This window comes from Staurois parvus, unplaced genomic scaffold, assembly GCF_062004578.1.
Source record: "Staurois parvus isolate SC_StPar_1 unplaced genomic scaffold, SC_StPar_1.0 ptg001958l, whole genome shotgun sequence".
In the NCBI taxonomy this organism is placed as follows: Eukaryota; Metazoa; Chordata; class Amphibia; order Anura; family Ranidae; genus Staurois; species Staurois parvus.
In genome coordinates this window covers 15,819-42,742 of record NW_028319754.1, presented here as the reverse complement: position 1 = coordinate 42,742, position 26,924 = coordinate 15,819, and the positions used below count along the sequence as shown (strand labels likewise).

The window sequence follows — 26,924 nt, the reverse complement described above, 5'->3', positions numbered from 1 at the left end:
GCCCACCTCACTAACACAGTATTAAAAAAAGAAATGAATACATTCATATCAGTCCCTAACCCTCAAGGAAGTATAATCTAAGGTCCCTAACTCACATTTATTTATTTCAGGTACTTATATAGCGCCGTCAATTTACGCAGCACTTTACATATATATTGTACATTCACATCAGTCCCTAACCCTCAAGGGGTGTACAATCTAAGGTCCCTAACCCTCGAGGGGGGTACAATCTAAGGTCCCTAACCCTCAAGGGGGGTACAATCTAAGGTTCCTAACCCTCAAGGGGCGTACAATCTAAGGTCCCTAACCCTCAAGGGGGGTACAATCTAAGGTCCCTAACCCTCAAGGGGCGTACAATCTAAGGTCCCTAACCCTCAAGGGGCGTACAATCTAAGGTCCCTAACCCTCAAGGGGCGTACAATCTAAGGTCCCTAACCCTCAAGGGGCGTACAATCTAAGGTCCCTAACCCTCAAGGGGGGTACAATCTAAGGTCCCTAACCCTCAAGGGGCGTACAATCTAAGGTCCCTAACCCTCAAGGGGAGTACAATCTAAGGTCCCTAACCCTCAAGGAGTGTATAATCTAAGGTCCCTAACTCATATACATACATACATGAGACAATTTAGACAGGATCCAATTAACCTACCAGCATATCTTTTGGAGTGTGGAAGGAAACCGGAGTACCCGGAGGACACCCACACAAGCACAGGGAGAACATGCAAACTCCAGGCAGGTGGTGCCATGGCTGGGATTCGAACCAACAACCCGAGTACTGCCAGGCAGAAGTGCTAACCATTTAGCCACTGTTCTTCCCAACTTTCTCTGTTGTCTCTTACCTTCAGGCCTCGTTCACACCACACGTGCAGAAAAACTGATGGAAACTGAAGTGCAGATTTCACTTGCAGAGACGTCAGTTTACATTGGTTTTCATGCGCGCTGCAATGAGTTTTATACAGGCCGCAGATTCCTGTGCGGAAAAAATCTTCACGTGGTAATAACGTTGTGGTGTGAACAGGACACATAGAGAACAATTGATTTTGTTGTGCCCTTGCAGAACGTGTGCAGAAAAACTCTGCACCGTGGTGTGACCGAGCCCTTACTGTTCTCTTTCTTTCAGTACACAATGCTGTCGGGTCAGGTGCCTTTCCAGTGTCATGACAGGATGGTGACGTACGCCACAGCAGAAGACATCATGAAGAAGATAAAGCAGGGAGATTTCTCCTTTGATGGAGACAGCTGGAAAAACGTCTCACAGGAGGCTAAAGATTTGATTCAAGGTAAACCATCAGGCATACCATGAATATGTATTGTGTGTGTATTATTTATTATAACTATTATTCGTTGTTTATACTGCATAGTGTTGTTGCTTTTGGCAGCACTTTACAAATTAGGGAGGTTACAATAAAAAAACAAAACAAAAAGGTGGCTTTATTGCACCAGCGAGTCCTGTGCATTGTTAGTTCGACTTATAAATATATTCTGTTTTCATTGCTGCAAAAAATTCCACTTGCCAAATCTTGGGGAAAAATGGGGCATCTGGTTTAGATTTCTAAAAAAACAGTATATGGAATAATGAGAAATTAAAAAGCATTCACTCAGAGAACAGCAAAGGAGGAGAATTGTGGGGAGAGCATGAGAGATAAGTCCAGGGGTGGACTGACTATTCGAGCTCTCAGGCACTGCCCGAGGGCTCGGGGTCAGTAGGGGGCCCCATAAAATGCCCCTGGTACCTTTTTATAGTTTTTTTTGGGTGTGTTTTGAGTGTGGGCAAGGACACGGGCCCCATGATCCCCAATTGCCCGGCGGCCCCATGAGTTGTCAGTCCGCCCCTGGATAAGTCTACACTTTTTTTAAGTGGACCCATTTTTAAAATTACCCATTTACTCTACATGCAATAATCGGGCAGCTTTATAGCAGAACTAAACTCATCGATTGAACAAACAGTTACATTCCCGACATGCCAGGAATGCTAACTGTCTCATTTGCTTGTGTTCTCATCCAGACTGTCAAACCATCAAATGCCTGATGTCATAATTGATCACATGTGCAGTTGCAGATCAAACAGAGGCCAAGATGGCAGCTTCCTTGGCTGAAAAGGATAGGAGGGTTTAGTTTTGCTTTAAATAGTTATGTGGAAGCTGTGGTCTCCCTCCAGCTAACCTTTTCCCCTGTTACTGAGATGCCTTGTTCTGCACTGTATGTCTATGTAGGGCTGCCAACTTAGTAGAGAAGCAGGCCTCATCTCAGAGCTTCCTCCCATGACTGGGAGGAAAGCAGTGATCCATAGAACAAAGCAGGGAGAGTTTTGCACTGCAGGCCCCTTAGATTTAGCTTCCTGATACAAGTTTTACCTGTTGCTACCCACATAACACTTATTGCGGTGGCAAAAGGGTGGCTTTAATGTCCATATGCTGCACATATCTGCCACTAGGCAGACAATGTTTCCATGCTGAGAGCACATCAAAGACAACTCCTCCAACATCCACCACCACCACCAAAGTAAAAAAAAAAAAGAAGCTCTTGGTCTCCATAAATGATCAGTAGCCGGCGAGAACGAGACTTAGTCATGTGACAGCTGATCAGATCGCTGATCTTTCCCTCCCCCTTGGTGTACAGACCCCAACTCCACTGTACAGATATCTCCCTCACCCTACACCCCTTGTCCACCTACACAATCTATACTTCCTTTGTTTAACCCAGCTACAATAGAGGAGGTTGGTAAACTTTTTTCTAAAGCCCACCTAACCACATGCCCCCTGGACCCTGTTCTCTCGCAAATACTACGGTCACCCTCTGGCTCTGTCCTTCACTCTTTAACTCATATCTTCAATCTCTTCCTTTCTACTGGCATCTTCCCCAGCTCTCTAAAACATGCGCTAGTCACCCCCATACTTAAAAAGGCCTCACTGGACCCCACCAATCTTAGCAACCTAAGACCCATCTCCTTACTCCCTTTTGACTCCGAACTCCTTGAAGATCCAGTCTACAACCGGCTGAGCTGCCACCTTATTGAGAATAACCTTCTCCATCCCCTTCAGTCTGGATTTCGCCCACAACACTCCACAGAAATGGCTCTCCTAAAACTCACAAACGACTTACTAACTGCTAAAACCAATGGTCACTGTTCCATACTCTTACTCTTGGACCTCTCCACTGCCTTTGACACAGCTGACCATCCCCTCCTCAAAAAACTCTATTTACTTGGTCTCTGTGACTGTACTCTCCATTAGTTCGAATCTTGCCGATTTCACCGCACCTTCAGTGTCACTTACAACTCTATTTCCTCCTCTCCTACTCTTCTTACTGTTGGGGTCCCCCAAGGTTCTGTCCTTGGACCTCTCCAGTTCTTGATCTACACTTCTTCCTCAGGTCAACTTCCCAAGGTTTCCAATACCATTTCTATGCTGATGACATAAATCTATCTCTCTACGCCTCAGCTCACCCCATCAGTTTCCTCACGTATCACCGATTTACTAACAGACATATCAGACTAGATGTCACACCACTTCCTAAAACTCAATCTATCCAAGACTGAGCTCATAATATTTCCTCCCCCACGTGCCTCTTCCCCCCGATTTCTCGGTCAGGATCAATAGCACCACTATCAACCCATCCCTGCATGCCAGGATACTAGGGGTAACCCTGGATTCTGAACTATCCTTTCAGACCCACATCCAATCCCTGTCCAAATCATGCCGCCTCAACCTCCGCAACATCTCCAGAATACGCCCCTTCCTAACCAATGATACCACAAAGCTCCTAATTAATTCCCTGGTTATCTCTTGCCTCGACTACTTCAACTCCTTCCTCTTTGGCTTACCTTTACATAGGCTATCCCGCCTCCAGTCCATCATGAATACTGCTACCAGGCTCATCCACCTTACCAACCGTTGAGTATCTACTACCCCTCTTTTCCAATCCTCCAGTGGCTTCCATTCAGTGTCCTCCACCCCTCTCTGCCAATCCCTCCATTGGCTTCCATTCAGTGTCCTCCACCCCTCTCTGCCAATCCCCCCAATGGCCTTCATTCAGTGTTCTCCACCCCTCTCTGCCAATCCCTCCACTGGCCTTCATTCAGTGTCCTCCACCCCTCTCTGCCAATCCCTCCACTGGCTTCCACTCAGTGTCCTCCATTCCTCTCTGCCAATCCCTTCCACTGGTTTCCATTCAGTGTCCTCCACCCCTCTCTGCCAATCCCTCCACTGGTTTCCATTCAGTGTCCTCCACCCCTCTCTGCCAATCCCTCCACTGGTTTCCATTCAGTGTCCTCCACCCCTCTCTGCCAATCCCTCCACTGGCCTCCACTCCGTGTCCTCCATCCCTCTCTGCCAATCCCTCCCACTGGCTTCCATTCAGTGTCCTCCACCCCTCTCTGCCAATCCCTCCACTGGCCTCAACTCGCACAACAAATAAAATTCAAAATACTAACAACAACTTACAAAGCCATCCACAACTCAGCTACATCACTAACTTGGTCTCAAAATATCAACCAAACCGCTCTCTTCGATCCTCCCAAGACCTTCTGCTCTCTATTTCCCATGCCACCTCCAGGGTTTCTCCCGAGCGTCTCCCATCTTATGGAACTCCCTACCCCAATCTGTCTATCTCCTAATCTATCCACCTTTAGATGATCCCTGAAAACCTTTCTCTTTAAAGCCTATCCTGCTTCTAACTAGTAAACTGCCATTTATCTCCTCCATCAGCTCATCACCCCATACAGCTATTACCTTTTGTATCACTCGACCCTTCCTCCTAGATCGGGTGTCGGCAACCCGCGGCTCCGGAGCCGCATGCGGCTCTTTTTCACCTTTCCTGCGGCTCCGGAGCACACTGCCCACCAGGTGACAGGCAATAGGGTCGGCAAGCCGCGGCTCTTTTAATGCAGCTCTTCTATGTGTCGGGCGCCCGCTCCCCTCCCTCCTCCAAACATTGGCTGTCAGGATGTAGGCGGGGCAGCGTGACGAACTCCTCTCCTCTCACAGTCCGCTCTGAAGACCAGAACGGCGCGGGAACACAGCTAGAGGAACGCGCGGAGCAAAGGTAAGTGAATTGACACAGGGGGAATGAATTACTATAGGGGGGATGAATTACTATGGGGGATGAATTACTATATGGGGGATGAATTACTATGGGGGATGAATTACTATATGGGGGATGTATTACTATATGGGGGATGTATTACTATATGGGGGAGGAATTACTATATGGGGGATGAATTACTATAGGGGGGATGAAATACTATAGGGGGGATGAATTACTATATGGGGGATGAATTACTATGGGGGATGAATTACTATATGGGGGATGAATTACTATGGGGGATGTATTACTATATGGGGGATGAATTACTATATGGGGGATGAATTACTATATGGGGGATGAATTACTATGGGGGATGAATTACTATATGGGGGATGAATTACTATGGGGGATGAATTACTATATGGGGGATGAATTACTATATGGGGGATGAATTACTATGGGGGATGAATTACTATATGGGGGATGAATTACTATATGGGGGATGAATTACTATGGGGGATGAATTACTATAGGGGGGATGAATTACTATAGGGGGGATGAATTACTATAGGGGGGATGAATTACTATATGGGGGATGAATTACTATATGGGGGATGAATTACTATAGGGGGGATGAATTGCTATATGGGGGATGAATTACTATGGGGGGATGAATTACTATATGGGGGATGAATTACTATGGGGGATGAATTACTATATGGGGGATGTATTTTCAGTTTTAAAAATGTTTCTCTCAAAATAAATTTCAATCGTGGTTTTGGAGAGATTTGGCTCAGTTGAAAAAAAAGGTTGCCCACCACTGACCTAAGGCTATGATTGTGATTATGACGATACACTGTGGCCCTGGTTAACCCTTTGCTTACTGGGCCCTTAAACCCCCTTCATGACCAGAGCGCTTTTCGCAATATATGCAGTGTCGGATTTGTTTTAAATGTTGCAATGGTTTTGCGGCTCCCAGTCTTTTTTTCCCTCTCGGTAACGGGTCCAAGTGGCTCTTTATGTCTTAAAGGTTGCAGACCCTTGTCCTAGATTGTAAGCTGTAACGAGCCAGACCCTCTGTTTCCTCATGTACCAATTTGTATTGTAACTGTGATGTCTACCTTCATTTTGTAAAGTGCTTTTGCAAACTCGATTGCTATATAAATCCTGTATAATAATATAATAATAACAATAATTAAAGGCACTCCAGGGATGAGCGGGAAGGGGTTGATTAGTGGCTCAGACAAGCAGATGTTTTGTTTGTTTTATGCTGTGGAGTTGCTGGTTTTTGGAGCTGGCCCCCTTTCTGCATTGAGACTGTGTGTTTTTATTACCTTTCTGAATTAATGTACAGGACAAACCTGCTTGGACTGTTCCTGGGTCTGGGGTATGGTTATCACGGCCAATACCAGTTGAGCCCGTCTCCCTTACAACAAATTAAATTAAACAAAAACAATTAAAATGGCTGCCTTCAAAACAGGTAGGGGGCGCACGCGAGGCGCGCGCCCGCCCTACCTGTCCCGCGGGTGTCAGCTGCCAGGTCACGGCCGTTTTTTACCGGCCGTTTTCCCGCGATTGACGGTGATCGCTGACACGGAGCAGGGCTGCATTGTTTACACACAGCCCTGTTCTGTGTCAGTTCTCTGACAGTTTGTGAGAAGCTGCAGAGTTTCTCTCCCCCCCCCCTCCAGTACACACCCCGCCCCCTAGTAAAACACTCCCCTTACACAGCAAATTCTAAAAATGTTAACCCCTTCCTCCCCAGTGACATTAGTACAGTTTCAGTGGTTTTTTCTCACTGATCACTGTATTGGTGTCACTGGGGATGTCAGTGACCCCAAGTCAGTTCCCCCCCCCAGTGTCAAAATGTCCGCCGCAGTCCTGCCAGTCGCTGGTCGCCGCCATATGTCGCTGATTGCCGCCATAAGTCGCTGATCGGCGCCATTATTAGTATAAATACAAATTAAAAATTCCAGTATCTTTCCCGCCATTTGTAAACGCTATAACTTTCACGTAAACCAATTAATTTACACGTATTGGGATTTTTTTTTTAGCAAAGAAATGTCGCAGAATGCATTTTGGCAGAAATTTATGAATAAATTAGATTTTTGCATTTTTTTTGACTGGACATGTTTTATAGCAAAAAGTCCAAAATATTGTTTTTTTTCCTCAAAATTGTCAGCCTTTTTTTTTATAGCGCAAAAAAATAAAAACCGCACAGGTGATCAAATACCACCGAAAGAAAGCTCATTTAGTGGGGAAAAAAAGGATGTAAATTTCATTTATGTACCGTATTGCATGACCACGCAATTGTCCGTTAAACTAGTGCAGCGCTGTATAGCAGAAAAATGGCATAAATTGCAGTATCTATACCATAGTTTCTAGACGCTATAACTGTCACACAAAGCAATCAATATACACTTATTGGGATTTTTTTTACCAAAAACATGAAGCAGAATACATTTTGGCCTAAATTTATAACCAACTTTGAGTTCACTATATATTTTTTTATAGCTGAAAGTAAAAAATATTGTTTTTCTTCAAAATTTTTGGCCTTTTTTTGTTTATAGCGTGAAAAATAAAAAGCGCACAGGTGATCAAATTACACCGAAAAAAATCTCTATTTGTGTGAAAAAAAGGACGTAAATTTCGTTTGGGTGCAGCATTGCATGACCGCGCAATTATCAGTTGAATTAGTGCAGCGCCGAGTAGCAAAAAGAGGCGTGGTCATTAAGGGGGGTAAATCCTCAGGAGGGCAAGTGGTTAAAGGATTTGACATAACAATATGTTGGTGTCACTAACAATCAGGGTACATACATAATTCCAGTCTCTGTGTACAAAGGTTTTTCAAACATTCCCATTCAGTAATACAATTAAAATCAAGATGATGTTTTATAGGTATCTAAAATGTTAAAAAGCCTAGAGCACATCTTTTTAGGTTACATTTTTATTATATTTGTATTATATTTAAACTATTCATTTTTATTTTGAATGAATATTCATTTGTGTAAATTTTTCTCTTTTTTTTTTTATGTGATTTCCAATATTTCTGATTTTTTTTGTTTTGATCGTCGCACACCTACTGCCCCCTTCTCTTCTTTTCCTCTTCTCAGAATTGGACTTTTTCTATTTCTTATTACCTTTTTCAGGTAATCCTTCTTTCTTAAGCGAGAATGACGTATACTGTAGCCCGCAACCTCCTGTGATATCCACATCACGCATCCCAGGAGGTGTCAGGGGCACTGTACTGTGCACGGTTCATGGTGCATCACCTGGGAGTCGGCTGTCTCTTACTGGTTTATGGAGCTGGCCCCCCGATGTCACGACATAGCACATGCACTTCCTCAGGGGGCCAGCTGCAAAAACCCAGAAGATACCGCCGGCTCCCGATGATAATCACAATCTATAGATGGCGACCTATAGACCGTAATGTGAGGCTGGGTGTGAAGCAGCGGATTCCTACAGAACACTCTGGATCCCTGGGTTTGTACATTTTTTTGTGGATGATAATTGAAGAAAAAAACGGCGTAATTGTTCAAAGGACCAGCTACATCTAAATATGAAATATTAACTTTATAATAATGCATGAACCCGGGAGTCAGCTGTCAGTGTTCTCACTCCATCTCTGGTGCTGTCCCCCAGACTCCCCACTCTGTAGTCCGGTGCGAGTCTTCTTCTGGATAAAATGATGCCCAACGTCATTCATATCTTTCTTACGTGAGCACTGCTCCCTGCATCTACGAGGATCACCCATCGCTGGAGAAGATTGGGAGAGGAAGAGGACTTAGTGCATCACATGACCAGCCAGAGGACATCAGATAAAGGTAAGTATATTAAAAAGAAAGCATAGCATATACACGGGGGGGGATCACTTGTGGGAAAAGCATGGAGCCTGAAGTTGGTCTTCAGTGATATCCACACTATGTAGTCGATGTTTGTTTGTGTGTTATAGTTTTCTGACCATACAATGTCGCTTTGTTTTGCTCAGGGCTTCTTACTGTGGATCCTAATAAAAGAATTAAGATGTCAACACTGAGATATAATGAATGGCTTCAAGATGGCAGCCAACTATCTTCCAACCCTCTGATGACTCCCGATGTCCTCGGCTCTGCTGGAGCGTCCGTACACACGCACGTCAAAGCCACTTTTCATGTGAGAGTCTGAGATACTTGTATAACAAATGTACTCGTATAGTCGTTAAAGCCGATCTACAATCTTTCTTCATAGAAAATGAAATTTGGGGGTGGGGGGGATGTTCAGCTCGTCAGTTGGGTAATGGGGATGGGAAGAGAGAGAAAAAGAGAGAAAAAAAAAAAGGTGGGGAGGTGCAGAGGAAGGGGTGGATAATGGTCGATTACTGTCTACACACACACACACACTCTCTCTCTCTTTCTCTCTCTCTATTTCTCTCGGCATGGAATACCCTCCCACTGGGCTCCCTGCCTCAGTGCTGATGTAACAAATAGAGAAGTAGGTGGCCTCCCATCCATTCGAGTGAGGGGCAGCTACCTTTAGCCATGGGTTGTATTTGGAGGAGTATTTAAAATCGTTCCAATAGAATCATTTCCTATTCACATCCGAGTTTCTGTCCATATTGGCCTTTGTAAGATCCTCCATTTCTTGGCCATCGTTTACCCTTACAAACCATTGTCTCCCAGTTGGAGGTGAGGTGCTTTTCCAAGTACTGGGAATGCAAGCCTTAGCTGCGTTTAGCAGCCGTAGGAGCACGGATTTCTTGTACCGTTTACCCAACGTAAAGTTGACGTGGAGAAAAATAGCTCCAGGGTTATACTTTAAAGCAGTGTTTCTAAACCTTTTTTTTACCTTGGAGGAACCCTTGGCAGAGATCTTGGGGAACCTCCAAAAAACATTTTCAGATTTACAGCTTGCGGAACATTGGATCTGATCAGGGAGCTGTAGATATAACAACAATTAAACAAATGCAGAGCAGTGCAGGGAAGCTGTTATTGTAACATGCCTTTTCTCCTTGATCTCCACATGCCCACCTCTCGTTCATCCCAGGTGATATTACATTTAATAGCCTGAGACAGACAGAAGAGGAGGACATGTGGGGAACAGTGCAGTAAATAACAGTACGACATATATAATAATATATATATATATATATATATATATAATAGTATAGACATACATAATAATCAGAATAAAATAAATAGTTGGCACAGTGCAAACAAGACAGACAGGCAGGTAGCAGCAATGGGTGGAGGGATTGGTTAAGGGACAGCTCTGCAAATCCATAACACAGGGTTTCTCACATGGGGTTCCACCGCAGATCCATGTTGTGGCAGATGTATATCCACCCAATGTTGTTTTTAATACGCACTGACAGTGCGCATTGATGCCTGATGCCTCCTCTGTGGTTGTGGTTCCTGTGAACTCAGAGGGTGGCATCGAGTGGAGTGCAGAAAGTGGGAACACGTGGCTTGATCGGGAGGTGATATCCTGTGTATGGCAGCAGTGAATGCAGACTGTGGAAGGGGAAAGCAGAGAGTGGGAACACATGGAATAATGTAGCAGGGGGTGACATCCCGTGTATGGCAATGCTGAATGAAGACTGCAGGGGCACATGGCTGAATGAGACTGAATGTAGCAGGAGGTGAGCTCATAATAGCTTTATGTACAGTTATGGCATAACATAGAGCTAATATGATCTCACCTCCCCCTACATTTAGTCTCTTCCAACTGTGCGCTACCCCTCTCTGCAGTCTGCGTCATTGCTGCCAAACACTGAATGTCCCCTCCTATTTTAGCTTCGTACTCCTTCTCTCTGCTCAACCTCAAGTCTGTGTTGACGGCTGCCCTACATATACAGTGCTCCTTCTCTCTGCCCCCCTATGCACCCCCTTCCCTGGACTCTGCTGGCACCGCTAAGAGATCTCACCTAGTTGGCCAGTAATGGGGTTACGCTCTGTGCTCCCTCCCATCGATCGCTCTGTGCAGTACTGGCGCCTTCTTCTGAGTTCTCAAGAGTTGGAACTAAGGAGGAGGCATCAGGAATCAATGCGCGCTGACGGTACTGACTGTCAGAGTGCATTAAGAACACTACTGCAAACAGCATTGGGCAGTATGCATCCACCACAATGTTGATTTGTGGCAGAACCCCTGGGGATCTCTTGCGGAACTCCTGTTGAGAAACATTGCTTTAGAGAGATGCCCATGGTGTGTTGTGCAATCTCTAGGACCGATCTCCAGAAGGTATGCAGGACAGGGCAGTCCCAGAAGATAGGAAAGAAGGTGCCAAAGTGTATGCAACAGCGACAGAAGGTCGTGGGTTGTCGAGGAAAGAGTTTGGCTAGAATTCCCGGCATGCTGTAATATCTATAAAGAAATTTAAGCGAGCGCATATAATGAGATCTTATAGTAAGTATTATACCTAGTAGTCATTAGTACTGTAGGGTATATGTAATAATTCATATATTCATAAATTCACATAAATAGAGAGTATGAAAGCAAGTTCTAAAAAATTACATGTAAAATTATGTAAATAAATTATTTACGAATAAAAAATAGCTGCTAGCACTTAAGGTATCGGTAACTGTCCCAATGTAAACGTATATCATAAAAGTGCAGCGCTGGACTTTTATGATATACATTCTGTAATATCTGATCATTCTGATGATCTTATGAGAGGTGGGCAACACAGTGGCTTAATGATTAGCACTACTGCCTGGCAGTACTAGGGTCACTGGTTCAAATCCTGGCACCACCTGCCAGGAGTTTGCATGTTCTCCCTGTGCTTGCGTGGGGTTCCTCCAGGTACTCTAGTTTCCTCCCACACTCCAAAGACATGCTGATAGGTTAATTGGCTCCTGTCTAAATTGGCTCTTTTATGTGTATGTATGAACCTTAGATTGTACATTCCTTGAGGGTTAGGGACTGATGTGAATGTATTCATTTATTTTTTTAATACTTCGCTAGTGAGGTGGGCAATCTGACACTGACTGACATTGGTAAATGACACTGACATTTCCAGTGACGCTAATACAGTGATCAGTGGTAATACTATACACTGTTACTGTATTATGACTAGAGATGAGCGAATCGAACCAGGCGAACCGGAATTCGAGTCGAATTTCAGGAAATATTCGATTCGCGGCGAAACCGAAATTTTGCCTACTTCGGGTGCGCGAATCGAACATTTCCCGATCAGCCGGCAAAAGTGTCCCTGCAGTGAGCTCCGCTATTTCTGACAGTTCTCTGACAGAAGGAACACATGTTTAGCGGTTGAAACATTGTATCTATTAGTTTCCATTTAGGATACAGATGTTTCAACCGCTGTACATGTGAAGAAGCTGTGAGAGAACTGTCAGAAATAGAGGAACTCTGCACATACACTTTTTGCCAGCTTGGAATTATTCTTCTTTTCATCCTACTTCTTCTTCTTCTTCTTCTTCTTCATCTTCATCCTCATCCTCATCCTCTTCTTCTGAGGATGAGGATGAGGATGAAGAAGAAGAAGAAGCAGTAGGATGAAAATAAGAATAATTCCAAGCCGGCAAAAAGTGTATGTGCAGAGTTCCTCTATTCTGCAGATACACTTAGAGGAGCTCTGCACATACACTTTTTGCCTGTTTGGAATTAATCTTATTTTCATCCTACTTCTTCTTCTTCTTCTTCTTCTTTATCCTCATCCTCAGAAGAAGAAGAAGAGGATGAAGAAGAAGAAGAAGAAGAAGAAGAAGTAGGATGAAAATAAGAATAATTGCAAGCCGGCAAAAAGTGTATGTGCAGAGTTCCTCTATTCTGCAGATACACTTAGAGGAGCTCTGCACATACACTTTTTGCCGGCTTGGAATTAATCTTATTTTCATCCTACTTCTTCTTCTTCTTCTTCATCCTCATCCTCAGAAGAAGAAGAAGAGGATGAGGATGAGGATGAAGAAGAAGAAGAAGAAGAAGAAGAAGTAGGATGAAAATAAGAATAATTCCAAGCCGGCAAAAAGTGTATGTGCAGAGCTCCTCTAAGTGTATGTGCAGAGCTCCTCTAAGTGTATCTGCAGAGCTCCTCTAAGTGTATCTGCAGAATAGAGGAACTCTGCACATACACTTTTTGCCGGAAACCGCTGTATGGAGGGAATGTCCCAGAACTGTCAGAAATAGACTATTTCTGACAGTTCTGGGACAATCACTCCATACAGCTGTTTCAACCGCTGTATGGAGGGAATGTCATGGAACTGTCAGAAATAGACTATTAATGACAGTTCTGGGACTGTCCTTCCATACAGCGGTTGAAACATTGTATCTATTTGTTTCCATAAATGGATCCATTTATGGAAACAAATAGATACAATGTTTCAACTGCTGTATGGAAGGACAGTCCCAGAACTGTCATTAATAGTCTATTTCTGACAGTTCTATGACATTCCCTCCATACAGCGGTTGAAACAGCTGTATGGAGTGAATGTCCCAGAACTGTCAGAAATAGACTATTTATGACAGTTCTGGGACATTCACTCCATACAGCGGTTGAAACATTGTATCTATTTTTTTCCATAAATGACATTCTGCAGATACACTTAGAGGAGCGCTGCAGATACACTTTTTGCCGGCTTGGAATTATTCTTATTTTCATCCTACTTCTTCTTTTCCTTCTTATGAGGATGAGGATGAAGAAGAAGAAGTAGGATGAAAATAAGATTAATTCCAAGCCGGCAGCAAAAAGTGTATCTGCAGCGCTCCTCTAAGTGTATTTGCAGAATGTCATTTATGGAAAAAAATAGATACAATGTTTCAACCGCTGTATGGAAGGACAGTCCCAGAACTGTCATAAATAGTCTATTTCTGACAGTTCTGGGACATTCACTCCATACAGCTGTTTCAACCGCTGTATGGAGGGAATGTCATAGAACTGTCAGAAATAGACTATTAATGACAGTTCTGGGACTGTCCTTCCATACAGCGGTTGAAACATTGTATGTATTTGTTTCCATAAATGGATCCATTTATGGAAACAAATACATACAATGTTTCAACCGCTGCATGGAAGGACAGTCCCAGAACTGTCATTAATAGTCTATTTCTGACAGTTCCATGACATTCCCTCCATACAGCGGTTGAAACAGCTGTATGGAGTGAATGTCCCAGAACTGTCAGAAATAGACAGAAACTGTCACAGAACTGTCCTTCTTCTCATCCTTCTCCTTCTTCTCATCCTTCTTCTCATCCTTCTTCTCATCCTTCTTCTCATCCTTCTTCTTCTCATCCTTCTCCTTCTTCTCATCCTTCTCCTTCTCCTTCTTCTCATCCTTCTCCTTCTCCTTCTTCTCATCCTTCTCCTTCTTCTCATCCTTCTCCTTCTCCTTCTTCTCATCCTTCTCCTTCTCCTTCTTCTCATCCTTCTCCTTCTCCTTCTTCTCATCCTTCTCCTTCTCCTTCTTCTCATCCTTCTCCTTCTCCTTCTTCTCATCCTTCTCCTTCTCCTTCTTCTCATCCTTCTCCTTCTCCTTCTTCTCATCCTTCTCCTTCTTCTCATCCTTCTCCATCTTCTCATCCTTCTCCTTCTCCTTCTTCTCATCCTTCTCCTTTTCCTTCTTCTCATCCTTCTCCTTCTGCTTCTCCTTCTCCTTCTCCTTCTTCTCATCCTTCTCCTTCTTCTCATCCTTCTCCTTCTCCTTCTTCTCATCCTTCTCCTTCTTCTCATCCTTCTCCTTCTTCTCATCCTTCTCCTTCTTCTCATCCTTCTCCTTCTTCTCATCCTTCTCCTCATCCTTCTCCTTCTTCTCATCCTTCTCCTTCTCCTCATCCTTCTCCTTCTCCTTCTTCTCATCCTTCTCCTTCTCCATCTTCTCATCCTTCTCCTTCTCCTTCTTCTCATCCTTCTCCTTATTCTCATCCTTCTCCTTCTCCTTCTTCTCATCCTTCTCCTTCTTCTCATCCTTCTCCTTCTCCTCATCCTTCTCCTTCTCCTTCTTCTCATCCTTCTCCTTCTCCTTCTTCTCATCCTTCTCCTTCTCCTTCTTCTCATCCTTCTCCTTCTTCTCATCCTTCTCCTTCTCCTCATCCTTCTCCTTCTCCTTCTTCTCATCCTTCTCCTTCTCCTTCTTCTCATCCTTCTTCTCATCCTTCTCCTTCTTCTCATCCTTCTCCTTCTCCTTCTTCTCATCCTTCTCCTTCTCCTTCTTCTCATCCTTCTCCTTCTCCATCTTCTCATCCTTCTCCTTTTCCTTCTTCTCATCCTTCTCCTTCTGCTTCTCCTTCTCCTTCTCCGTCTTCTCATCCTTCTCCTTCTCATCCTTCTCCTTCTTCTCATCCTTCTCCTTCTTCTCATCCTTCTCCTTCTTCTCATCCTTCTCCTTCTTCTCATCCTTCTCCTTCTTCTCATCCTTCTCCTTCTTCTCATCCTTCTTCTCATCCTTCTCCTTCTTCTCATCCTTCTCCTTCTCCTTCTTCTCATCCTTCTCCTTCTCCTTCTTCTCATCCTTCTCCTTCTTCTCATCCTTCTCCTTCTTCTCATCCTTCTCCTTCTCATCCTTCTCCTTCTCCTTCTTCTCATCCTTCTCCTTCTTCTCATCCTTCTTCTCATCCTTCTTCTCATCCTTCTCCTTCTTCTCATCCTTCTCCTTCTTCTCATCCTTCTTCTCATCCTTCTCCTTCTTCTCATCCTTCTCCTTCTCCTTCTTCTCATCCTTCTCCTTCTCCTTCTTCTCATCCTTCTCCTTCTCATCCTTCTCTTTCTTCTCATCCTTCTCCTTCTTCTCATCCTTCTCCTTCTCCTTCTTCTCATCCTTCTTCTCCTTCTCCTTCTCCTTCTTCTCATCCTTCTCCTTCTCCTTCTTCTCATCCTTCTCCTTCTCCTTCTTCTCATCCTTCTCCTTCTCCTTCTTCTCATCCTTCTCCTTCTTCTCATCCTTCTCCTTCTCCTTCTCCTTCTCTTTCCTCATCTCCAAGGGCATTTAAATTAAAGGTACAGTGTTCTGCACTAATTTAAAGGCTCTCTGAAGCCTAGAAACCCTTTTTATAAGTCATCTTTGTAGCGAAGAAATTTGCATCGAATCGAATTTCACACTGGAATTCGCCGAATCAGCCGAATCGAATTTTTGAGAAATTCGCTCATCTCTAATTATGACAATGGCTGGGAAAGGGTTAACATCTAGGGCGATCAAGGAGTTAATTGTGTGCCTAACAATGTGTAGTGTGCACACTGTGTGCTGTTTTACTAGGCAATGTGCCAGTTTTTACTCCCTGTTTTGCAGGGAGAAAAAAAAACAAAAACGCTGCTATATGAAGAGAGACCCTGTGTTGTTTACCAACACAGAGCTCTCTCCTGTCATTCCCTGAGCTGATAAGCGGGTTCCTGCCATATATCAATGGCTGGGACCCACTGATCGACTTGTGCTGCAGGAAATGACAGCACAGTCTTCCGGGGTCCACACAGGTACGTTATTGTGGGTTAGGAACCTTAGATTGTACATCCCTTAGGGTTAGGGACTGAGGTAAATGTACAATATAAGTATTTAAAGTGCTGCGTGAATTGACAGCGCTATAATTCCCTGAAATAAATTATTATTATTATTATACAGTATTTCTATAGCGCCAAAGGGTTTGCTCAGCGCTGTACAATAGCGAGGGGGACAGAACATGAGACAGTACAGTAACAAAACAATACATGAGGGGTTCGAGGGCCCTGCTCTTTCGAGCTTACAATCTAGGAGGGAGGGGGAGGTGGTACAGGAGGAAATGGCTGTGGGGAATGGAGTGGTGGGAGGAGTGGAGGAGGTTAGGTGAGGGTGGGGTAGGCTTCCCTGAAGAGGTGGGTCTTCAGGGTGCGCCTGAAGGTGATGAGGGTAGGTGACAGTCTGATGGATTGGGGTAGGGAATTCCAGAGGATGGGGGAAGTCCTGGAGAAATCCTGCAATCGGGCGTGGGAGGAGGAGACCAGGGAGCTAGAGAGTAGGAGGTCCTGTGAGGAGCGGAGGGCACGGGTAGGGTAGTATCTGGGTATCAGGTCAGTTATGTAGTTTGGGGCGGTGTTGTGAATGGCTTTGTAGGTCAGAGTTGGCAGTTTGAATTTGATGCGTTGGGCAATCGGGAGCCAGTGAAGGGATTGGCAGAGGGGGGTGGCGGATGTGGAGCGGTTGGTGAGGTGGATGAGTCTCGCCGCTGAGTTCAGGATAGACTGGAGTGGGGATAGCGTTCGTTTGGGTAGGCCGGTGAGAAGGGAGTTGCATTAGTCCAGGCGTGAGATGATGAGGGAGTGTACGAGTTGTTTGGTGGTGTCTGGGGTGAGGAACGTACGTATCTTGGAGATGTTGCGGAGGTGGAGCCTACAAGATCTTGATAGCAATTGGACTTGGGGTAGGAAGGAGAGGTGTGAGTCCAGAGTGACACCCAGGACTTTGGCATGTGGGGTGGGAGTGATGGTGGCGTTGTTAGTAGTTAAAAAATAATTAAAATATAAATGTGTTTGTTACATTGTTACATATTGATGCTTTCTGCAAAAAGTCGTTCATTTTGTTTCTCTGAGCGCATGAACCCATTAGTCGTAAATCATTTTTTCTATTCCTAACACTGGAAGGTCTCGTTACTGTTACTCTGCTGCTCCTCACCCATCAACACTTGAACATGCATCTCTGACAACATAGCATGTGTTTTATAGCACTGAAACTCATGCACTCTTTTTGCTTGTCTCACAGGCTTTCAATAAGTACAAGCGGGAAGGTTTCCTCCTCCAAAATGTGGACAAAGCCCCACTGGCAAAGCGCAGGAAGATGAAGAAGACAAGTACCAGTACAGAGACTCGAAGCAGCTCCAGCGAGAGCTCTCACTCCTCCCACTCACACGGTAAAACCTCTCCAACAAAGACTCTGCAGCCGACGAGCCAATCCGAGAGCAATAACCCCGACACCATCTTCCAGTTTACGGACTAGAGCTACAGCTAGAGCAGCCTTCTGCGGAAACAGAGCGGGCACAACCAAAATGCCGCCAAGCACCTCTTTAAGGCTCACAAGCTATTAGCCATCCTTTTATTATTGAGTTCTTTGATGTTGACCCTTTGGTGCTGCCTGGAGGGTGTTGTTACGGCATGCAAGCACTAATAATGGGTGCTCTCATGAACTTTTTTTTTTTTCCTTTTCTCCTCTTCCCTTGTGTTTAGGGGGGAAATTGAAGACCTTCTAAGGGCTGATGCAGACATTGCAATGTCTTGCCTTATTTAACCCTAAAGCTGCTGTCAGGACCAACACGCGTTGAGGGGGGGGAGCGGGAGCACCACCTTCTTAGAGTTTGGTTGATACGCCGTGCGTTGGTCAGTTATACAATATGAGACACAGCCAGCTTATGCAACCCATGGCTTCAGAGCAACAGCTTGGGCTCGAAGGGACTCTTTGTCCACGATGAAGCCAGAGAGCAATATGTTTCTGCTTTGCGTACTGTGGTAAGGTGGCAGCGTCTTTATTTATTTGCGCTTAACTTGACGTGCCCCACAGCAGTATGTGTCCTTCATTTCACTTCGTTTAAAAACTCTAGGAAGAGTTTCCTTGTGCTACATATGTGAATCCGGCCTCAAGTCTCAATTGTGTTGAGCGGCCTTGGAAGTTTTTCAGCTGAAATCATGCAGGCAGCAATTATTTTTAATTGCCTTTCAACACCTTGCAGAAGGTGGCTGCATTTCTTTTTATAATGGGGAGCAGAGACTTCCTGTGTCAAAATCCTACTGCGTTTTACGCTCTGGGAACTTGGCATTTTTAAAACTCTAGTAGAGCTTTGGACAGGATTAAAGAGACCCTGTTGCCAAACAATTTATTTCAACAGCAATCTACTCATGAGATTGTATGTGCATTTAACATATTTATTTTTTTAACAGTTGCGTTTATTGAAATCTTACAAAAGTATAACAAGGCAAGGTACATGAGAACAGGCAAACTTAAGGCAGTCAGTGTAAATAAAGTTCACATGGAATTCCAGCGCTAAAAATCACTGAACATCCTTGACGAAAAAAAGGGGGGGGGGGGGGAGACAGGGGAAAAGGTAAGAATAGAGAAGAGGAAGAGCATTTGACATATTTTAGGCATTTTTTTACCTGTAAAAGCCTTGATTGTGTAGAGGTCTTCGCCATCTTGGATGTGATGTCAGCAGACTCAGAGCTGTCACTCTACTGACACTCTATAGCAGGGGTGTCAAACTGGCGGCCCTCCAGCTGTTACGAAACTACAAGTCCCATCATGCCTCTGCCTTTGGGAGTCACGCTTGTAACTGTCAATCTTGCAATGCCCTCGTGAAACTTGTAGTTCGGCAACAGCTGGAGGGCCGCCAGTTTGACACCCGTGCTCTATTGTATTACACTTTGCTCCTCCTCCCAACTGCCATATCATTCATTTATGTGGCTGACTCCCAGGGCAGCCTCTTGTCTTGGATGTGATGTCAGTAGCCCCAGCAGACTCAGAGCTGTCACTCTACTGACACTCTATAGCAGGGGTGTCAAACTGGCGGCCCTCCAGCTGTTACGAAACTACAAGTCCCATCATGCCTCTGCCTTTGGGAGTCACGCTTGTAACTGTCAATCTTGCAATGCCCTCGTGAAACTTGTAGTTCGGCAACAGCTGGAGGGCCGCCAGTTTGACACCCGTGCTCTATTGTATTACACTTTGCTCCTCCCCCCAACTGCCATATCATTCATTTATGTGGCTGACTCCCAGGGCAGCCTCTTGTCTTATGAAAGTGCAGGGCAGTTAATAAAATATATAACGGGCACTGACACCTCCTCCACCCTACACATTTTACATTGACATCTGCTTTGTTTGTGGATTTGCAGTCATGTTGATGTTGTGACTGAGGGAGGAGGGTGGAGGAGCTAGGCTGGCGGACAGGAATTAGTCCCAGGAGAGGAGAAGGCTATGATGTAGTTAGTAGGCAGGAGGAGGAGCTGTGGCTGTGCTTAGAAATCGACCTTAGGGCTCGTTCACACCAGCGGTTGAGGGGCAGTAGAACCCCATATTTGAGCTGCATTTTTAATGTCCCAGAGGCAGAGACTGGGGGTGTACACATGCTGAGGCCATGATACTTCGCGGCAGGAATTATACCGCCTGATGCTTTGAAGTGAATGGGGCCACTCTGCTAGCTCCCTGTGACTGTGTACAATACGTGCGCTAATGCACGGTTCAATGGGTTGAAGCAGCCGGTGAGGAGGAGATACTGGTGTACGAATGCTGCGGCCATGATGCTTTACGGCAGGAATTATACCGCCTGATGCTTTGAAGTGAATGGGGCCACTCTACTAGTTCCCTGTGACTGTGTGTGCGATGCATGCGCTAATGCACGGTTCAATGGGTTGAAGCAGCCGGTGAGGAGGAGATACTGGTGTACGAATGCTGCGGCCATGATGCTTTACGGCAGGAATTATACCCCCTGATGCTTTGAAGTGACTGGGGCCACTCTGCTAGCTCCCTGTGACTGTGTGCGATGCATGCGCTAGTGCACGGTTCAATGGGTTGAAGCAGCTGGTGAGGAGGCGATACTGGTGTACGCATGCTGCGGCCATGATGCTTCACGGCAGGAATTTTACCGCCTGATGCTTTGAAGTGAATGGGGCCACTCTACTAGCTCCCTGTGACTGTGTGCGATGCATGTGCTAATGCACGGTTCAATGGGTTGAAGCAGCCGGTGAGGAGGCGATACTGGTGTACGAATGCTGCAGCCATGATACTACACGGCAGGAATTACACCCCTTGATGCTTTGAAGTGAATGGCGCCGCTCTGCTAGCTCCCTGTGACTGTGTGCAATACGTGCGCTAATGCACGGTTCAATGGGTTGAAGCAGCCGGTGAGGAGGAGATACTGGTGTACGAATGCTGCGGCCATGATGCTTTACGGCAGGAATTATACCCCCTGATGCTTTGAAGTGACTGGGGCCACTCTGCTAGCTCCCTGTGACTGTGTGCAATACGTGCGCTAGTGCACGGTTCAATGGGTTGAAGCAGCCGGTGAGGAGGAGATACTGGTGTACGAATGCTGCGGCCATGATGCTTTACGGCAGGAATTATACCCCCTGATGCTTTGAAGTGACTGGGGCCACTCTGCTAGCTCCCTGTGACTGTGTGCAATACGTGCGCTAGTGCACGGTTCAATGGGTTGAAGCAGCCGGTGAGGAGGTGATACTGGTGTACGAATGCTGCGGCCATGATGCTTTGCTTTCTGGCAGGAATGATACCCCGTCACTTTCAAATGAATAGGGCTGCTCTGCAAGCTTCCTGCAACTGCAAGCAGTGCGTGCGTTAATGCGGGTTCAATGGGTTACAGCAGGTGGTGAGGAGAAAATACAATACCTCATCACTGCCTGTCAAATGCTCTGTGAAGAGCAATCTGAAATGAGGATTGCTCTTCAGAGATCAAAGCATGTGTGAACGAGCCCTTACTGGAATGGAGAAATTCCTTGGCATGTTCAAAGGCGCATTGCAAGGGAAGAAAATAAATTGTTTATGGAAAGGAAAAATGCTGCAAATAAGCATTTAAAATACTTGATTTTTCTGTGCTTTTACCTGCAATTTTTCAAGTTGGTGACAGAGTCTCTTTAATTTTTTTTAGAATAGTTTTTTCACTGTGAGTATCAATTACAGTAAAAAAAAAACAAAAAAAAAGCATCATTTTATTACGTGGTAAAGGGTTGCTTTTAGTAAAGCCTCTTAGTCTACGTCTCTTTCTTACATCTTAGAAACTTGAACATTTTGTACTGTAGTCGGAAGGGAAACTAGGCTGCTGCCCGCTGGGTTTACTTTATCAGTGGTCAGTCTTGCTTTTACTATAAAATGTCTTGTGATGTGTTTGTGTTCTCCTGTTTTTGTTCCGTCCCGTCTCTGTCCTGTTTTCAACCACATTGTGTCACGGCTTTAATAATTTCAAAGAAGCTTTGAGGACCGGGAAACGTAAAATTGCAACTACCATGATGTATCAGTGCTACCAGTTTCAATTAATGGGGTCCCATAGCTGTACAAAATTTGAGATATTTAATATTTTTCATCTGTCATTTTAGGCTCGTAGAGGTTTACCATAGGCTACCTACAATGTCCTTCGGTGGGGAAATGTCTTCTCTAAGGACCAGGATGTTTTCTGTGCTATCTTCAGCTGTGATGAGCACTTTTAAAAGGTTTACCATAGAGATCAGTAAATGTTAATTGCTATTTTTGTAAGAGAAATTGGGTTGACAGACCCTTTAAGGCGGCAACACACAGGAATGTTTTGTTCTTTCGGAAATGATCCCCACATCAGTCGTTTGCCAGACATGCAAAAATAGGAAAGAATTGCTTATTGTACAATTTAGATGGTTTAAGCGGCCTATTGATATGGATATCGCTTTGAAGAAAAAACAAAAATTGAAAATCGTACCTTTTAATATAGATGATGATTATCAAATGTTTCTGTGCTGCCTTGGATCAGGTTTCCTGCCGTCTGAATTGCAGCTTTAGGGGCCCATTCAGATGAGCGCAAAGAGTCATCCTCCATGCTGAGCCACTTTTTGCTGCTTGTCAATCCACCTCGGAGCTGCACGTAGGCAGCCCATAGAAGCGGACAGCCGCATGGACATAGTTGAATACAGGGATGGACTGACAACTCATGGGGCCCCCCGGGTAATAAAGGGATTGCCCAAACTCAAAAAAGCCAATGAAGAAGGTACCAGGGGCATCTCATGGGGCCCCCTACTGACCCCGGGCCCTCGGGCAGTGCCCAAGTTTCCAAATGGTCAGTCCGCCCCTGGTTGAATATCAAAATATGACAAGTGGACAGACACTGCAAACCTGGATAAAGCTTTGGGTCACCGCTCGCACTTCTACGGCCCTGTTTGGTGGGTCCGGCTGTGGGTGCAGGCCAGATAAGAGTCCATCCTGACTCAACACAAGCTATAAAGACATAAAAGGTATTCCAGTTGCTGGACACCATTCATGAAAGCATTAGTAGCCTCAGCCAACTCCATCTGAGCCACGCTCCGACGCGTTTCGTCCCACCTTCAGGCTTAGTCATAGTGGTCAGACACTGTGCAGTGTGTGTGTTCAGATCCGTATACCTGCTCCTGCCTGCATGTCAAATTTTAACATGCAACTGTGTCCATGCAGACGCTGTGTTTGCATCCACATCTATGGGCTGCCTGCGTGCCGCTCCGGGGTGGATGCATAGGCAGCAGAAATCTGCTTCGCCCAAAAAACGAATCTCCGTGCCTGGCTGAATGGGCCTTTTAAAAAAAAAAAAATGTTTTAAAGTATAACTGAAGGCAGAACCTTTTTTAAGATAGAGTGATTTATTGATTGTTGTCTGTTTCCCTGTTGGAGAGATTCACCGTCTCTAATTGTCCTGATCACCAATGTCCATGAGAACGAAAGCAAGGATAAATCAAACTCCTTGGGTTGCCACCAGAAGTGGAATAGAGGGGTAATCATCTAATGGGGACACGTGACACTAAGAGGGAGAGTGGAGAAATATCCTCTCATTTCCTGTTGAGTCTATTGGACAGGAAATGAAGGAAAATCTCCCTAATGAGGCACCGATTAAAAAAAAAAAAAAAAAAAAGCTGACGGTGGTTTTACCCTCTTCTTATTTATCTTGTGATTTATACTGGGAATGGCTTACTTCTCTCACCCTGAGAGCTTTAGTAGTCAGTCAATGGTGGAGTTTCTAGGAAAATTGAAGACAGTTTTGTAGTATTCTGGCACATGTGATATCATAGTTCTTATAGATGTCTACAAATAGTTTTGTATGAAGCAAAAATGTTCTTTTGTATTGACGTTTATAGGCTTGTTTTTTTATCCCGAGTTCAAAAGATCTGTGGTAAAGATCTCCGTGTTTTATAAGAAGCAATGTCTAAGTGAGGAATGGGTGCAATGTGCCAAATGCCAAGTTGGTTTGCTTGGCCCTCGTACCTGAAATGCATATGGTTTTCAGAGGATGCAGAACGTGTTCTTTCATACTACACCTATTTTACAACTGTGAAATCTATACTTTCATCTGGTACTTTGTTCCTTGTTTGGAATATTTAAATATGTTATTAGCTTCTTTTTAGTCTGTGAAGGTTCTCATGTATCCAGGTCCAGGTATAGGTGTAAGTAGTCGCATTCGACTGGACTTGTTCTGTGACGTTGAAGACGTTTTGTAGCTTCTGCAAAAGGCGCATCTTCAGTTTTAATGAGTGTCAAGGAGATACCCCAGCATTTATATCCACAGACAGCTTAATCCAACACAGAATGTGTAGGCCAACCTTTCTCAACTTTTTACTCTAAAGGAACCAGTCTGGAGGAATCCCGGCTAAAACCAGTTCATTGGTGGTCAGTGAGAAAAATTGCCCCCACATTGGTGGTCAGTGGGAATAATGCTTCCTTTACAGTGATGGTCAGATTGCCATTCTTACAGACAACTAGAAGGATCATTGGTGTCATGCTATTGCCTCTGCCAAGTGGCATTGACCCTGGAACTATGCAGGAACCATCAGATGGGAGGTTAATCAGCCACAACTCAAGGAACCCCTGGCATCCCTTGGAGGAACCTTGCTTGAGACTGGCTGGTGTAGATGTTGATAGTCAAAGAACAGGGAGGTGTGCAAGTTGTGAAACCAGGTGAGTGGGGGGAGGGAGCGCTAAGACGCATCTACCCTGTGTGCGTTTGGGGATGGACCATCGGCAATGGGGGTTAGTAGAAGGTCCATGTGGAGGTGGTGTCCAAGTCCATCTGTAGTGGGGGGGGGGGGCTTGTAGCAGTATGGACTTGTCCGAGGAGGCAGCCGGCTGTAAGAGCTTGTAAATACTCCTAATGCAGGTAGGGAAGAGAGACCGCAGCGCCACTCTAAGTGTAGACGGTTAAAATCAGGCAGATTTATTGAAAAAATTGTACTCCCATAGATAGGTAACAGTAGGCGTGTCCAGTTGGAGCATCAGGTCCTTTGGCCACGCTGTGGGTGTTTTCCCACCACTCCGGTGGTGTCCAGGGTATAAGGAGTAGCAGAGGAGCGCAGGGATGATGTCACCGCATGGACTGGGTTTCCAAGATGGCGCGCATTCGAAGCATGCTCACTCCTTCATCAGGCCATCTACACTTAGAGTGGTGCTGCTGTCTCTCTTCTCTAAGTTGTGAAACCACCCTCTTCTAATTACCTAATCCCTTCCTTGGTAGCAGGCAGTCTGCACAGGTCTTAATCATTTGATTCAAGGGGCTGAAGGTGTGAATTATCAAATCCTCAAGGTAGAGATAATAAAATGGCATTAAATGTGAGAGACAGATGGTGTTATAAACAATTGGTTCACAAGGGGCCTGAAAGAGACTATATACAGTATATCATACTGGCACAGCCGTCCCTGATCAGGGATGGTACATTCAACACCATCTCTCTTCCACATATAATGCTGTTTTAGCATCTGTACCAAAGCGATTTGACAACAATTCACACCTTCAACCATGTGAATGGAACTATTTACATTTATGCAGACTGCCTGACACCAAGGATGGGATTATGTAACTAGAACAGACTTGTTGTTCCAGGATTTTCACACACCCCATCCTGTTCTTGGACAATCAACATCTGCCCTGACACGTTCCATAATGTCGGGATTTAAGGTGTCTGTGTGGATATACACTCAACGGCCACTTTATTAGGTCCACCTGTCCAATCACATGGCAGCAATTCAATGCATTTAGGGCTCTTTCACACTTGACTGTTTTTCTAACTCTTGCCAAACACCCCTATAGCGTTTGACAAGCGTTGGTCCGGCGTTTGCGGAGCGTTTTTAATGCTCTGCAAACACCACATGCGCGGTTTAGCGGCTGTTGCTAGGCGTTTGCCAAGCGTTACAAACGCCCCACAAATGCCTATAATGAAGTTTGAATGGTGTTACCGCTCCGCAACCGCACCGCAAACGCCGGCTGGGCGTTTGCGGAGCGGCACCATAGACTTGAATAGGAGGCTTCAACTCCTCCTGACTTGACCAGAGGCGTCCGTTTTGCTGCAATGCGACGCTAACGCTCCCATTTGAACAGCACTATGTGCTGCAATGTGCAGAATTTTCCCAGGTGTTTGGGAAACGGTAAAAACGCTTCCCACTCGCCTGTCTGCCACTTGCTAACAAGGCTAGTGTGAACGTAGCCTTAGGCATCTAGACATGGTGAAGACAACTTGCTGAAGTTCACACCGAGAATCAGAATGGGGAAGAAACGGGATGTAAGTGACTTTGAACATGGCATGGTTGTTGGTGCCAGACCGGCTGGTCTGAGTATTTCAAAAACTGCTGATTTACTGGGATTTTCACTCACAATTATCTCTAGGGTTTACAGAGAATGGTCTGAAAAAGAGAACGCATCCAGTGAGTGGCAGTTGTGTGGGCGAAAATGATGTCAGAGATCAGAGCAGAATGGGCAGACTGGTTTGAGATGATAGAAAGGCAAAAGTAACTCATGTCAAAATAGACCAAAATCTCTGAGGAATGTTTCCAACACCTTGTTGAATCTACGCCACGAAAAATGAAGGCAAAAGGGGGTCCAACCCGGTACTAGCGAGGTGGACCTACTAAAGTGGCTGGTGAGTGTAAATGTTAGAACTGAAGAAAGAGCTTGGATTGATACAAAACATCTTTCACATTACAGAACAATTGAATGGGACTCACTACTGATAGCTATACCTTATTGTTCATATTTCTTCCTCCTGACAGTTGTAATAAAGACTTTTTTTCAACAATTCCGACTAAGGAAAGTAGAATGGCTGCTTACAGTGATCCAGGTTGGTTGTCACTTAACACAAGCCTTTGTCCAAAGCCTAATCCTACCACTAATCTCTCCAGGGGGATGTTTGCTCTTCTGTTGAGGATCTTTCCATGGCCAACAAATAAAGGGGAGGAAGTTTAAGATAACACCGGACAGAGCAGAAAAAAGTTCTGTTTTTAACAGAAAAAAGCTCCCTGACTTCCTTCAGATCCAGA

The 26,924-nt window shown here is 45.0% G+C and overlaps 1 protein-coding gene across 1 annotated transcript in view; it reads left to right on the top strand.

The window, feature by feature from the left end:
- LOC149433143 (ribosomal protein S6 kinase alpha-5) overlaps positions 1 to 26,683 on the top strand; it is a 119,122-nt gene extending 92,439 nt beyond the window's left edge. Inside the window, exons 14-16 of the mRNA XM_089664597.1 lie at positions 1,118 to 1,277; positions 9,011 to 9,174; positions 17,676 to 26,683. Of these exons, the coding sequence (XP_089520723.1) occupies positions 1,118 to 1,277; positions 9,011 to 9,174; positions 17,676 to 17,909 (558 nt within the window). The 3' untranslated portion in view covers positions 17,910 to 26,683. The remainder of the gene's footprint in view (positions 1 to 1,117; positions 1,278 to 9,010; positions 9,175 to 17,675) is intronic.
- The last annotated feature ends 241 nt before the right edge of the window (positions 26,684 to 26,924 follow it).